Source organism: Aquarana catesbeiana, linkage group LG12, assembly GCF_042186555.1.
Source record: "Aquarana catesbeiana isolate 2022-GZ linkage group LG12, ASM4218655v1, whole genome shotgun sequence".
Taxonomy (NCBI): domain Eukaryota; kingdom Metazoa; phylum Chordata; class Amphibia; order Anura; family Ranidae; genus Aquarana; species Aquarana catesbeiana.
Window position 1 is genome coordinate 52,759,754 of NC_133335.1, and position 16,078 is coordinate 52,775,831.

A 16,078-nucleotide genomic window follows, 5' to 3' on the forward strand; every position below is an offset into this window, starting at 1 on the left:
GAGCTCTGACTTTCTGAGTCGCTGCAACGCAGGAGCTCTGACTTTCTAAATCACTGCAGACCAGGAGCTCTGACTTTCTGAGTCGCTGCAACGCAGGAGCTCTGACTTCACTAGCAGCATGCTTTTTCCAGGACGTGACTACTAAGATAGCATGAAGGCCAGAGGCAGACAGGCAAGTAGCATTTTCTGAGGGCGGTCATAAAGCTTTTTTCCATACAGGCTATTTTACATGAAAAGCTGACCATGTCATGTGATATTTATTATATGTAAGAGAAAATACGTTTATTACAAAATTAAAGTGTGATAACAGTAATGCACACTGTGTAATATCTCCCTGGGGCATTGGCCACAGTCTCTGTTTACTGTAAATAATATGAGGGGAAAATTCCTCAGTGCTGGCGGAAGTATGGACTCGCATGGCGCACCACGCATGCGCAGCTTCCCAGCAGCTCCAGCCTCGCTGCACCGCACGTCACGGCCGGCCGTTACGTTCTGCCGTGTGCTTAGGAGGTCGGGTCGCTTTTGAAAAATGAACAACCCCACCACCGGCGGCGGCCAGTCCCCTGACAGCTGCCGTTCTGGTAAACCGCTGTGAGCTCCGTTAAGGGAGTCTAGACAGAGCTTTTGGACAATTTGGTGAGTGTCGACGCTTTTCACACAGCACGCATGCGCAGCCCCCCCTCCCCAGTAGTCCACTCTTCGCATGCGTCGCTTCTGGTTTCGTGAGGGAAGACGCACTGAGCATGCGTCCCACCGCCTCACGGCCCGCGCATGCGTGCTGCTCCTCTGCAGGGTTTCTGGCTTGTAGGATAGTGAGCCTTCCCTAACTCCCCCCTCCCTCCATAGGGTGCCACTGTGTGACCTGCCCCGGGGGGAGAAAAAGAGGTCCCCTGGGGGGGGAGGACAGCCGAACACAGAGGCAAGAGGGGCCCCTGGGAGCCTTAGGGGGAGGGGCAACGAACCAGGAACTGACAGCTGATTAGGACTTGGAATGAACACTTCCTGTGGTGGGGTGATCACAATTCTGTACCCATAGAGCTGAGGTATAGTGTGTGAGTGACTGTATATATATCTATGTGTGTGTACTGTAACAGTATTGTCATCAGATGGATCACAACAATCTCAGAGGCTCTGTGATCACCTGATCAGTACTCCCTGTGTACAATATTCATTGTTATCTATACACAGGGGGGAGATCAGGGGAAGTCCCCCCCCCCCATTACTGTATGTATAATATTATTATTATTGATGAATAGTGTGATCTTGGAGTTCCTTTTACTTTTTATTAGTCTCAGATTTGTATTGGAAGGTAACAGATGTTATTATTATGTAGGAATAAAGTGACCTGTGCGCTCTGCTCAGGGAATAGTCATGTATTTATACTTTTAAACGATCATTATTTATAGCGCCAACAGTTTGCACATCAATTCACAACGTTAGGACAGACTGTACAGTTACAGTGCAATACAGGAGGAATTGGAGGTTCCTGATCATTAGAGCTAATGCCAACAATCGAGGGGGATTTACTAAAACCAGAGCAGTTGTGCATGGCAACCAATCAGCTGCAAGCTTTGATTTTCAAAGCTTAAAGTGATACTAAAGTCTCGTTATTTTTTTTTTTGCTTAGAAATAACAAACATGTTATACATACCTGATCTGTTGCAGTGGTTTTGCACAGAGCAGCCCGGATCCTCCTCTTCTTGGGTCCCTCTTCGGCGCTCCTGGCCCCTCCCTCCTGTTGCATGCTCCCACAGCAAGCAGCTTGCTATGGGGGGCAGCCGAGCCACAGCTCCTTCTGTCCATTTCATCAGAGCTCTCTCTCTCTCTCTCTCTCTCTCTCTCACTCATTCGCTCTCTCTCTCATTGGCTCGCTCTCTCTCTCTCTCTCATTGGCTCTCTCTCTCTCTCTCTCTCTCTCATTGGCGCTCTCTCTCTCTCTCTCTCATTGGCTCGCTCTCTCATTGGCTCGCTCTCTCATTGGCTCGCTCTCGCTCTCTCATTTGCTCGCTCTCTCTCCTCTCATTGGCTCACTCTCTCTCCTCTCATTGGCTCGCTCTCTCTCCTCTCATTGGCTCGCTCTCTCTCCTCTCATTGGCTCGCTCTCTCTCCTCTCATTGGCTCACTCTCTCTCCTCATTGGCTCACTACTTTAACTGCAACGGGAGCCAGTGGCACTTCACTGCCGTCTCAGCCAATGAGGAGGGAGAGTCCCGGACAGCTGAATCTCTCATGCAACATCGCTGGATTGAGATGGGGCTCAGGTATGTATTGGGGGTTGAGGGGGGGCTGCTGCACACAGAAGGCTTTTTCTCTTAAAGCAGAGTTCCACCCATTTAAAAGTCAGCAGCTACAAAAAAGTGTAGCTGCTGACTTTTAATAATCGGACGCTCAACCTGTCCCACGGTCCAGCGATGCGGGCGAACGAAGCTTCACTTCTCTCCCCCTCCTCTCTGCGGCGCCAGAATTCTAATTGTGGGCGCCCGGCTGTGGCTTCATAGCTGGGTCCGCATGCGCGAGCCGCGCTGCACGCTGTAAATGGCTGGGCAATCTTTTGGGACCTGTGACGTGTCCCAGAAGATTGCAGGGAGGGAGGGAGGAGGGGTGATCTTTCTTCCGGCAAGGAAGTGGGAGCTGGGTGCCTATAAAAACTGGGTACCCAAAAAAAAAAATGACATTCCAAATGTGACATGTCAGGGGGTCACCAGCACTTAAAGCGGAGTTCCACCCAAAAGTGGAACTTCCGCTCATCTGATTCCTCCCCCCCCTCCGGTGCCACAATTGGCACCTTTCAGGGGGGAGGGGGGTGCAGATACCTGTCTACTACAGGTATTTGCACCCACTTCCTGGAATAGACTCCCGTGGGAGTCACGCCCCTTACCGCACCCCCCGCTGTCTCCTGGGAAACGCACAGGTCTCAGGAGATAGCGGGGACCACTTAGGACGCGCAGCGCGACTCGCGCATGCACAGTAGGGAACCGGGAAGTGAAGCCGCAACACTTCACTTTCTGATTCCCTCACAGAGAATGGCGGCGGCAGTAGCCGAGAGATGAGCGATTGATTGGCTTCGGCTGCCGACATCGCTGGACTCCTGGACAGGTAAGTGTCCATTTATTAAAAGTCAGCAGCTGCAGTATTTGTAGCTGCTGGCTTTTAATAATTTGTTTTTTAGGTGGACTCCCTCTTTAAAGCGGAAGTTCCATTTTTGGGTGGAACTCCGCAATAAACAGGTTGTAAAGAAAAAAAACCCCCCTGTAATCAAAGGCATAATGAGCTAGTATGCACAGCATACTAGCTTGTTATAAAATACCTTATAACGAAGCCCTCCAGCGGCGCCCGCTCACCGCTAAGACGGCTGACGTCTTCCCCGCTGTTTCTTAGGGGTTTGTGGGCTCCCGCGCTATAAGTGGCTGGATCCGCAATGATGTCGCTCCCACACGTGGGAGCCAACGGTCACGACACAGGTGGCCGGCCGTACCTTCAGAGCTCATGCCTCGATGACGTCATCGGCGGCGTATATATAGTAAATATCTCCTAAACAGTGCAAGTTTAGGAGATATTTACAGTACCTATAGGTAAGCCTAGTATAAGGCATACAAACAAGCCAGGGAAGTTTACTTGTATAGAATCATATTTATGATCATATTTATTATATGATTTTTTTTTTTTCATCAAACCGATTTTTTTAGATTTTTTTTTTTTTTTTTTCTTCACCAGGACCGACGGGCAGGAGTTTTTAGGTGAGGCCGCGGCTTCGACCTAGTCTGCAAGGCCAGACGCCGCGGACTAGGCCGAAGCTGTGGCCTTGCCTAAAAACTCCTGCCAGCAGCTCCTCAGGACCGTCGCGTTGTCCATCAAAAAAAAAAAAAAAAAACTTGGTTCGAATCGTGAATCAAGTTTTTTTTTTTTTTTGGAGAAAATCGCCCAGCTCTACTATTTATATCCCTCTCCATATTTACGTGTAGACCCGGCCATAGGTGGACTTTGTCCCTTCAGCTATTGGGGAACTACAAGTCTGATAATGCATTGCAGGACTCTGACAGCCACAAGCATAAGGCCAGAGGCATGATGAGATTTATAGTTCTGGAACAGCTAAAAGGCTGAAGTTTGCCTACCACTGTCATAGAGAAGGCTGTCCCAGAGGTAGTACAGCAGGGACAGGGGTTGGGGCTTACAAAGATTGACTTTTATTCATTTTCCAAAAGGGAGAAAAAAAAAAAGGATACATTTAGACCTCTGTAAAGCGTTCTGTGGGGTTCTTTAGGTTTTTTTTTCCCTTTATTTTTATGTGGTGACTTGGCCAGCAAGTCTGTTATTTTTCAACTTCCTCTAACAGACCAAAAGTGTCAGTTAGATGAACCATTTACTACTGACAGGAATGTTTACAACGATCAGCTTTTATTACTTTATGTAAAACCTTTATTCTAGAAAGTGCTGTTGCTTTAACTGCTTAAAGTGGAACTAAATTCATCAATTTAACCACTTGCTTACTGGGCACTTAAACCCCTCTCCTGCCCAGACCAATTTTCAGCTTTCAGTACTGACGCACTTTGAATGACAATTGCGCGGTCATACAACACTGTACCCAAATTAAATTTTTATCATATTTTTTCCCCACAAATAGAGCTTTCTTTTGGTGGTATTTAATCACAGCTGGGGTTTTTATTTTTTGCTAAACAAACAAAAAAAGATGGAAAATTTTGAAAAAAAAAAAAAAAAATCATGTTTCATAGTTTGTTATAAAATTTTGCAAACAGGTAATTTTTCTCCTTCATTGATATACGCTGATGAGGCGGCACTGATAGGCTGCACTGATGGGGACAGATAAGGTGGCACTGATGGGGACAGATAAGGCGGCGCTGATGGGGACAGATAAGGCGGCGCTGATGGGGACAGATAAGGCGGCGCTGATGGGGACAGATAAGGCGGCGCTGATGGGGACAGAAAAGGCGGCGCTGATGGGGACAGAAAAGGCGGCGCTGATGGGGACAGAAAAGGCGGCGCTGATGGGGACAGAAAAGGCGGCGCTGATGGGGACAGAAAAGGCGGCGCTGATGGGGACAGAAAAGGCGGCGCTGATGGGGGGGACAGATAAGGCGGCGCTGATGGGTGGCACGGATAGGTGGCACTGATGGGCACTGATAGGTACCACTGATGGGGGGCAGTGATGGGTGGCAGTGATGGGCGGCACTGATGGGCACTTATGGGCACTGGTAGGTGACACTGATGGGCACTGATGTGCAGCACTGTTGTTGTGGCACTGACTGTGGGCGCTGATGGGTGGCACTGTGGGCGCTGATGGGTGGCACTGATGGGTGGCACTGATGGGTGACGCTGGTGGGCACTGGTAGGCGGCATTGCTGCCTATTGCTAGGTGTCACTGGTAGGGGGCACAGATGATCGCCGTGATCAGGACTGAAGTCCCTCTCACGGCCACCGGTGATCGGCTTTTTTTTCCTCCTCACGCTGTCAGCGCGAGGAGAAAAAATAGCCGATTACTGGCTCTGTTTACATCACATGATCAGCTGTCTTTGGCTGACAGCTGATCATGTGGTAAGGGGTCGGGATCGACCCCTTACTCTGATCTGTGATCAGGCGAGTCTCATAGACTCGCTGATCACCGAGCGCGCCCCGCAGGCCGCTCGTGCACGGGACAACATCAGTAGACGTCGTCCCGGCAATGTAGGTCTGCGCTGTTGCCGTCATTCGGCAATAGCACGGATCTGAAGAGGTTAAATGTTTCCAAAGAATAGTTAGCTTTCCCGGCAATCCAGGAGTATAACTGTCACTTTGCTTTTAACCAAACTGTCAAACCATCAAATGGCTGATGTCATAACTGATCACATGTACAGCACCATGGCAGTTACAGATCAAATTAAGATGGCAGCTTTCTTAGCTGAAACAGATAGAAGGGTTTAGTTCCGCTTTTAGGGCCCTTTCACACTGGGGCGGTTTGCAGGCGCTAATGATAGCCCTGCAAACTGACCCGAAAGTGCCAGTGCTTTGATTCCAGTGTGAAATTCTGCATCTTTCAATAGCGGTGCTTTACCGCCGACCCCGCCCCATTGTGAAAGGAGCCTAAAGCTGAACTCCAGGAATTTTTTTTTGTATTGCATAATTACATTGCTACAGCTTGACACGATGGGAGTTGGTTTACTAAAACTGCAAATGTGGTGCAGTTTTCCATAGAAAATCTGCTTCCAGGTTTTAGTGTCAAAGCTTAACCACTTTAAGGCCGCGTACACATGAGCGGACTTTGCGGCAACAAAAGTCCGACGGCCATTCCGGCGGACTTTCGTCAGACTTTTGACGGACTTCCGATGGACTTTTGAACGGACGGACTTGCCTACATACGATCACACCAAAGTCCGACGGATTTGTACGTGATGACGTACGACCGGACTAAAATAAGGAAGTTGATGGCCAGTAGCCAATAGCTGCCCTAGCGTGGGTTTTCGTCCATCGGACTAGCATACAGACGAACGGATTTTTCGACCGGACTCAAGTCCGTTGGAAAGATTTGAAGCATGTTTCAAATCTAAAGTCCGTCAGATTTTCGACTGGAAAAGTCCGCTGAAGGTCCGATGAAGCCCACACACGATTGGATTGTCCCCCGGACCAGTCCGGTCGAAAAATCCGCTCGTGTGTAGGCTGCATAAGACCAGGCTTTTTCTGGCACTTTTTGTTTACAAGCTTTAAGGCCCGGTTCACACTGATGCGAGTTCATAACGAATGCGATGCGTCAAAAACACTTTAAATTCGCACGTCATCCCTAAAGTCATTGTTTTCAATGACGGTCGTTCACATACATGCGTTGCGATAAAAAAAGGGTCTTGTGCGAGTTTACTGTCTTGCGTTGCGAATTTAGTCTCCATAGACATCAATGTAAATCGTTCTTGAATCGCATTGATGGTTCACATATGTGCGAATTCGTCACCTCCAGCTCTCCTCCTCCACGCACTCCACAAAAACCAGGAAGAGAACAGGAAGTTTGGGTTCAATTGGCCAGACAGAAATCGCAGTCACCTCCAAAATGACAACTCATTCCAGTAGAATCGCAGTAAATTCCCAACAAACACGTAATGAATTCACAAAGAAGATTTGCAACGCAATAGGGTCAAAATCGCGCTAAATTCACAACGCATCAGTGTGTACCAGACCTAAATCAGTATCTTTTTGCTGGAAAATTACTTATAACCCCCAAATATTATAAACTTTTTTTTTTTAAGCAGAGACCCTAGGAATAAAATGGTGTTGCAAATTTTTTTTTTTATGTCACACGATATTTGCGTAGTGGTTTTACAAATGGAGTTTTGGGGAAAAAGTACAATTCCATGAATTAAAAAACAAAACAACATATACAGTGAAGCTTTTTATATCAGCTTATATGTGGAATTCCACTCAGTGGGGACAACACCTTCAATCTCTTCACAGAGGGAGAACAAACAGGAACTCTCCGTCCGGTGAATCCAAATGGTCAGCAGGGGGAACCTTTAGTTCCTTAACATCGATCGTTCCTGTGCCATCAGTATCGAACAGATCAAAAGCCTCTCGAATCTCCTGCTTCTGCTCCTCAGTCAGTTCCGGCTTTGGGAAAGTCTTTTTCCTCTGAGTTGCCACTCCCAACGTTGGTTTCATGTAATTGGATGCCTGAGCCCTCTATCGATCGATGTCCACAAGAGCCTTGCCCCTTGCACTCTGTTTGGCTTTTGGCAGCAGTAGGAGACACTGAGTAGGAGTCAGTCTCACCATTGCCATCAATGCAGCAGCCTCACCATTGCCATCAGTGCAGCCTGATTGATGCCCATCTGCAGCCTAGAGGGGACAGGAAGGGGGGCGGGACGAGCACCGACAGATTACATACAGTGAAAATCTCCTATGATAGACAGAACAGTGGTCCAATGGCGGCCCAGGAGAAGGGACTTCCTATTACAGAGACCGTCAAGTAAAAAGGAAATTCTCACTGTATATAATCCGATGGCGCTCGTCTCGCCCCCCCCTGCCTGCCCCCTCCGAGGCAGCTAAAACTGAGGTATTGGCGTATAACACGCACACGCTATTTGCACCCAATTTTCATGGTGAAAAAGTGAGTGTTATACGCCAATAAATACAGTATTTATTTTTGTATGCCCACAATTAGAACTGCAGCTCAATTTATTGGGAAGCGCTGTAATTTTGGTTATATTTCCAACATATACAGTGCCTTGCAAAAGTATTCACCCCCCTTGGCATTTTTTTTTTTTCAACAAATAGAACATAATAACAGAAAAAAAAAAAGTAAATACTTTTGTAGAGCCACCTTTTGCGGCTATCACAGCTACAAGTCGCTTTGGATACAGTGCCTTGCAAAAGTATTCACCCCCTTTAGCATTTTTCGTGTTTTGTTGCCTCACAACCTGGAATTAACATGGATTATTTGAGGATTTGCATCGTTTCATTTACAGATAATGCCCACAACTTTGAAGGTGTTTTATTTTTTATTTTTTTATTATTATTGTGAAGCAAACAACAAATAGGACAAAATAACAGTAAAAGTCAATGTGCATAACTATTCACCCCCCTAAAGTCAATACTTTGTAGAGCCACCTTTTGAGGCTATCACAGCTCCGAGTCGCTTTGGATAAGTCTCTATGAGCTTGCCACATCTTACCACTGGGATTTTTGTCCATTCTTCCTTGCAAAACTTCTCCAGCTCCTTCAAGTTGGATGGTTTGCGCTTGTGAACATCAATCTTTAAGTCTGACCACAGATTTTCTATTGGATTGAGGTCTGGGCTTTGACTAGGCCATTCCAACACATTTACATGTTTCCCCTTAACCCCTTCCCGCCGACCGAACGCATATATGCGGCCTCGGCTTTCCGGGGTTATACCGGGATGATGCCCGCAGCTGCAGGCATCATCCCGGTACCATTGTTTTCAGCGGGCGATCGGCTACCCGAATATAAGAACCGATGCGGCTAAAAGCCGCTCGGCTGTTATACCGGAGGAGCGGGAGGGGACATCCCCCCCCTCCCGCCGCCTCCCGCCGCTGTTACCGGGCCTCCCGTGCGATCGGGAGGCCCGGTGTCCATTCGGGAATCTCCGGCGGCTGGGGGCGGGCTGGAACGAAGCTGTGAGCGGCTTCGTTCCAGCCTTCTAATTGTAAACGCGGAAGCGACGTCATGACGTCACTTCCCGTTTACTCGGCTGCCAATGGCGCCGAATTTAAAAAAGTACACAGTATTCAGAATCGCCGTTTTTGGCGATCTGAATACTTTGAAGTGTAAAGGAGGGATGGGGGGTCTTTTAGACCCCCCATCCCTCCATAAAGAGTACTGTCACCACATATTACTGTCACAAGGGATGTTTACATTGCTTGTGACAGCAATAAAAGTAAAAAAAAAAAAAAAAAAATTTTTAAACACAATTTATAAAAGTACAAAAATAAATAAAATAAATAAATAAAAAAAAAAAAAATTTTTAAAGCGACACCGTCCCCGCGAGCTCGCGCAGCGAAGAAAACGCATACGGAAGTCGCGCCCGCATATGTAAACGGTGTTCAAACCACACATGTGAGGTATCGCCGCGATCGTCAGAGCGAGAGCAATAATTCTAGCCCTAGACCTCCTCTGTAGCTCAAACCTGGTAACCGTAAAAAATTTTTTAAAGCGTCGCCTATGGAAATTCATAGGTACCGTAGTTCGTCGCCATTCCACGAGTGCGTGCAATTATAAAGGGTGACATGTTTGGTATCTATTTACTCGGCGTAACATCATCTTTCACATTATACAAAAAAATTGGGGTAACTTTACTGTTTGGATTTTTTAAAATTCATGAAAGTGTCACTTTTCCAAAAATTTGCGTTTAAAACACAGCTGCACAAATACCGTGTGATAAAAAATATTGCAACAATCGCCATTTTATTCTTTAGACTCTCTTCTAAAAAAATATATATAATGTTTGGGGGTTCTAAGTAATTTTCTAGCAAAAAATACGGATTTTAACTTGTAAACACCAAATTTCAAAAATAGGCTTAGTCATGAAAGGGTTAAACCACTCAAGTGTTGCTTTAGCAGTGTGTTTGGGGTCATTGTCCTGCTGGAAGGTGAACCTCTGTCCTAGCCTCAAATCACACAGAGTTGTGCAGGTTTTGCTCAAGAATATCCCTGTATTTAGCACCATCCATCTTTCCCTCAACTCTGACCAGTTTCCCAGTCCTGACTGCTGAAGTGATGGTGTTCTTTGGGTGATGTGATGTGTTGGGTTTGCGCCAGACATGGTGTTTTCTTTGATTGCCAATAAGTTCAATTTTAGTCTCATCAGACCAGAGCACCTTCCTCCATACATTTTGGGAGTCTCCCACATGCCTTTTTGCAAACTCAAAACGTGCCATTTTGATTTTTGCTGAAAGTAATGTCTTTCTTCTGGCCACTCTGTCATAAAGCCCAACTCTATGGAGCGTACGGCTTATTGTCGTCCTATGTACAGATACTCCAGTCTCTGTTGTGGAACTCTGCAGCTCATCCAGGGTTACCTTAGGTCTCTGTGCTCCGCTCTGATTAATGTCCTCCTTGCCCAGTCCGTGAGTTTTGGTATGCGCCCGTCTCTTGGCAGGTTTGCTGTTGTGCCATGTTCTTTCCATTTGGTTATGATAGATTTGATGGTGCTCCTAGGGGTCATCAAAGATTTGGATATTTTTTTTATAACCTAACCCTGACTTGTACTTCTCAACAACATTGTCCCTTACTTGTTTGGAGAGTTCCTTGGTCTTCATGGCAGTGTTTGGTTAGTGGTGCCTCTTGCTTAGGTGTTGCAGCCTCTGGGGCCTTTCAAAAAGGTGTGTATATGTAATGACAGATCATGTGACACTTAGTTTGCACACAGGTGGACATCATTTCACTAATTATGTGACTTCTGAAGGTAATTGGTTGCACCAGAGCTTTTTATGGGCTTCATAACAAAGGAGATGAATACATACGCACATGCCAATTCATTTTTCATTTTTGAAAAATAGTTTAATATATATAATTTTTCTGATTTTACTTCACCAACTTAGACTATTTAGTTCTGATCCATCATATATAATTCAGATTAAAAAAAACATCGAACTAAAGGTTGTAATGTAACAAAATAGGTAAAAAGCCAAGGGGGGTGAATATTTTTGCAAGGCACTGTATACCCCAATTATTTTGTAAAATGTGAAAGATGATGTTACGAGTAAATAGATGCCCAACATGTCACGCTATAAGATTGCGCATGCTTGTGGAATGGCAACAAACTACATTCCTAGAATTATTGCTCTCGCTCTAACAATCGTGGCAATACCTCACATGTGTGGTACGAATACCGTTTACATATGCGTGCACGACTTATGTGTTCGCTTCTACTTAATTTACTTTTTATTTTTACACTGTCCCTTTTTAAATTTTTCTTTATTTCTATTACAAGAGATGTAAACATTTCTTGTTATAGAAATAAGGATGACAGATCCTCTTTATGGAGAGTTCTGGGGTTAAAAAGACATCAAATCTCTCCTGTTACCTTTAAAAGCAAAAGATCCACATCCCCTCTTCTCTCACCGCTTCTGAAAACGTTCCAGCAGCTTCTGAGCCGCTTGGAACACTTTCATGAGAGAGAGAGAGCTAAAGTTACTCTGCAGAGCTCAGTGGGGAGAGCTCTGAGAGCTGATTGGAGGGAAGGGGCACACCCCCAGCACACAGGAACTGAACTGAGGCTGTCAATCTGCTGGAGCTCCCTCCCCTGTCACCATTTTTCTCTTGGTGTCAGAAAAATGTAGCCGACAGAAATGACGCTTAGCCCCCGTTCTCGTTGACTGCAGCTTTGAAATCGTGCAACTTTATCTGAAATCGCACGATTTCAAAGCTGAATGTCAGTGCGACTTGAAAGACATGACGACTTCTTGCACGGATATCTATGAAAGTCACACTTGAAATTGCCAAAAGTAGTGCAGGAACTAATTTTTCCAAATCGATGTGGCACCATAAAGTCGGTGTTGCACTGATTTTAACAATGCAATTGCCAGCAATAGGCTGCGAATGGTCATGTGATTTGACCTGTCCAATGTGAACGGGGGCTAAGGCTGGGTTCACACATGTTTAGTGCCAATTGTATGTCCATTTACACTGCGAATAAAAGCATTTGTTCAGAAGTTCAGGTGCAGTTTTTAATGCGGTTCTGATGTGAATTTGCAAGACTCTGGTCAGGATTTTTGTCACATCTGTGATTTCAGTGCAGGCCAATCCATAGTAGAGAGAGGGTGTCATCTCCTGTAGTAGGAGAGCAATCTGTGCTGAAATCCTGAACAGATGTGCGATTCAGAAGCGTTCCCATAGAACTCAGTGAGTCTAAAATTCGCACCTCATTGCAGTGCTCAGAAAACGCACAGGACTCTTTTTAAATGTGCATTGTGGATGCACTGCATATAAATGCACAACTTCAATGGAAATCCATGTTATTTCACACGTCGTGCAAAATCGGATGCAGTTCAAAGCGCATCCAGTTCGGTTATGTGTGAACAGAGCCTTAGTTCTCTTCATTGAGTACAATTACAAGTACACACACTATAGAGGGGATATGCTTTGTTCATATTCATTGTCTGAGGTTTACAACCAGGCAAGCTGAGTCTGAGTAGAATTCTTTTGCTAATTTATTTTCTTGATTGTTCTAAAGTAAAATGTATCCCCTTTTGTAACGTAAAATCGCTATATCAGGGATATGCAATTAGCGGACCTCCAGCTGTTGCAAAACTACAAGTCCCATCATGCCTCTGGGTGTCATGCTTGTGGCTGTGGGAGTCTTGCTATGCCTCATGGGACTTGTAGTTCTGCAATAGCTGGAGGTCCTCTAATTGCATATCCCTGCTCTATATGCTAAGGTAGCAGTGCTTTCTATGTTTCTGGTGACCTCTGTTATTGTATATTTTACAGAATGGGTCCCTAATCCTATTGTTTTACTTACAGGAGCACTGTGGGAGATTTACTAAACCTGGAGCAGCAGTGCATGGTAACCAATCGGCTTCTAACTTCGACTTCTTCAATAAGCTTTGACAATGAAACCTGGAAGCTGATTGGTTTCTATGCAGAGCTGCACCAGATTCTGGGTGCACCAGTTTTAGTAAATCTTCTCCAGTGTGTCAGTCCAGAGTGATGGAATAGAGGTGATGTTGCCCCAAGCAACTATATATATATATATATATATTTTATTTTTTTTTAATCAGAACACTAGATACAATTTAAACGAGTTGCTGTTGGTAACTGCTTTGCATTCCATCGCCTCCATTTTTATAGACTAGCTCAGGTATACAGAACTAGTTGGACTAGGTATGGAGTAAAAGCGTCTAAATACATTTCTGTTCTTGTTAAGACAGATACTCCAAGGTGTATTCTGGAATCAGATCTACCTGTCGTTCTGCTGATCGTGTGACTCTTGTGAATTTTCTACTGGATTGTTGGGTGAGTTTATTGGGATTGTTTTTCATATCTGTTAAAAAGTTTAAGGTTTTGGGCTGGATTACACTCCTGCATGGTAAATCACTGCATTCTACTGAGCAAGAAGTGTCTGTGGCAAGCAGTGTCTTGCGCTTTTAATCACTTCCTACCTGGCCTATAGCAGAATAATGGCCGGTATGTGGTTCAGTTATCCTGACTGGGCGTCATATGATGTCCAGCAGGATAAGCTGCAACCGCGCGCCTGCGGCGATCTGTGGTGTGTCAGTCTGACACACCGCATCTCCAATTTAGGTAAGGAACCTATGACTGAGGCTTTATACCACGTGATCAGCTGTGTCCAATCACAACTGATCACATTGTAAACAGGAAAAGCTGTGTATCAGCTTTTCCTCTACTCGCGCTGACACACGAGGAGAGGAGAGCCGTTTTGCTGCTCTCCTGACAGGGGAGGTCTTCACTTATTGATCATCAGTGCAGCCCCACCCCCCACCCCGAGGATGCCCACCCATAACCACAAAGTAAACCCACTACATCCCACCAGGGATGGCAATCATTGCAAATTAGGGATGACACTCTGTGCCCATCAGTGATGCCTGCCAGCGCCTCTGATCCCTTTAATAGTTTTAAATACATTGTTTTTTAAAAAAAAAAAAAGTATGTCTATGACAGATTCTGGTAAAGTGCTGTTTATGAGGTTTATATGTTCTAATATTTATTTTTTTCTGTTTTCTCTAATAGGAGAAGGCCCGTCAGGGCTCTTTTCTCTGCCTCACAAAATCCGTCAAACTGGCGATGTCGCGAGTACCAAGTCCCCCTCCCCCGGCTGAGATGTCCACTGGCCCCGTGGCTGAAAGCTGGTGTTATACACAGGTCACTTTTTCTTTTATAGTTTTTTTTTACTGAAGTTGTCTTACAATATATTGCTTTGTCAGCTCTTCCTTTTTATTATGGGCTTTCAGGCAATGTTTTGCATTTGTTCATGCCCTACAGATAAAAGTCGTGAAGTTTTCCTACATGTGGACCATCAATAACTTTAGTTTCTGCCGAGAGGAGATGGGAGAGGTGATCAAAAGCTCTACTTTCTCCTCGGGAGCCAATGATAAGCTCAAATGGTGAGTAGTAAACAGTCTTTTGAGGTGGATGGTATGCTGGATGTTGTGCGGATCTGCTGCTGATTATGAAATAGTTGTCTCTGGATAATAAATATGGAAAAATAATGCTGTGTGTGTGTGTGTGTGTGTGTGTGTGTGAGAGTTGATTAAAAATTAAATGATCAAATTGACAGCAGCACTCACAACATTGTACACAGCAACATCCAGAAACGTAGTTAAAAAAAAAAAAAAAAAAGTGTTGTGCTGTCTTATAAAAAACAATTGAAAATGTGAATAATAAATCAAAATGAATTGTAATGAAATAAATCAGAAAAATATATTACATGAAATATGTAAAATATATATGAAACGTTTTTTGACTGTGTACTAAGTTTTGCATAAAAAGATATTATATATACCGTATTTATCGGCGTATAACACACACCCCAAGTTTAGGAGGGAATTTTAAGGAAAAAAACCTTACATTTAAATGCCCATGAATGCAGCCTTATCAGTGTCATTGCAGCCTTGCCCCAGTGTCTATTGCAGCCTTGTCAGTGCAGCCTTGCCCCAGTGTCCAGTGCAGCCTTGCCCCAGTGTCCAGTGCAGCCTTGCCCCAGTGTCTAGTGCAGCCTTGCCCCAGTGCAGCCTTGTCCTAGTGCAGCCTTTCCCCAGTGTCCAGTGCAGCCTTTCCCCAGTGCAGCCTTTCCCCAGTGCAGCCTTTCCCCAGTGCAGCCTTTCCCCAGTGCAGCCTTTCCCCAGTGCAGCCTTTCCCCAGTGCAGCCTTTCCCCAGTGCAGCCTTTCCCCAGTGCAGCCTTTCCCCAGTGCAGCCTTTCCCCAGTGCAGCCTTGCCCCAGTGCAGCCTTTCCCCAGTGCAGCCTTGCCCCAGTGCAGCCTTTCCCCAGTGCAGCCTTGCCCCAGTGTCCAGTGCAGCCTTGCTCGAGTGCAGCCTTTCCCCAGTGTCGAGTGCAGCCTTTCCCCAGTGTCGAGTGCAGCCTTTCCCCAGTGTCGAGTGCAGCCTTGCCCCAGTGTCGAGTGCAGCCTTGCCCCAGTGTCGAGTGCAGCCTTGCCCCAGTGTCGAGTGCAGCCTTGCCCCAGTGTCGAGTGCAGCCTTGCCCCAGTGTCGAGTGCAGCCTTGCCCCAGTGCAGCCTTGCCCCCAGTGTCCAGTGCAGCCTTGCCCCCAGTGTCCAGTGCAGCCTTGCCCCCAGTGTCCAGTGCAGCCTTGCCCCCAGTGTCCAGTGCAGCCTTGCCCCCAGTGTCCAGTGCAGCCTTGCCCCAGTGTCCAGTGCAGCCTTGCCCCAGTGCAGCCTTGCCCCAGTGTCCAGTGCAGCCTTTCCCCAGTGCAGCCTTGCCCCCAGTGTCCAGTGCAGCCTTGCCCCCAGTGTCCAGTGCAGCCTTGCCCCAGTGTCCAGTGCAGCCTTGCCCCAGTGCAGCCTTGCCCCCAGTGTCCAGTGCAGCCTTGCCCCAGTGCAGCCTTGCCCCCAGTGTCCAGTGCAGCCTTGCCCCAGTGCAGCCTTGCCCCCAGTGTCCAGTGCAGCCT

At 46.3% G+C, this 16,078-nt stretch overlaps 1 protein-coding gene across 5 annotated transcripts in view; it reads left to right on the forward strand.

Moving 5' to 3' along the window:
* The first annotated feature begins 424 nt into the window (after positions 1–424).
* The window catches only part of SPOP (speckle type BTB/POZ protein), an 81,182-nt gene continuing 65,528 nt past the window's right edge, over positions 425–16,078 (forward strand). Inside the window, exons 1-4 of one of the 5 annotated variants that reach the window (XM_073607808.1) lie at positions 425–636; positions 13,360–13,448; positions 14,184–14,315; positions 14,436–14,557. In XM_073607808.1, coding sequence (XP_073463909.1) covers positions 14,238–14,315; positions 14,436–14,557 — 200 coding nt within the window. In that variant the 5' untranslated portion in view covers positions 425–636; positions 13,360–13,448; positions 14,184–14,237. Of the gene's footprint in view, positions 637–726; positions 1,053–13,359; positions 13,449–14,183; positions 14,316–14,435; positions 14,558–16,078 lie in introns of those variants that run through there. The other 4 variants (XM_073607804.1, XM_073607807.1, XM_073607806.1 and 1 more) reach the window with 4 other exon arrangements.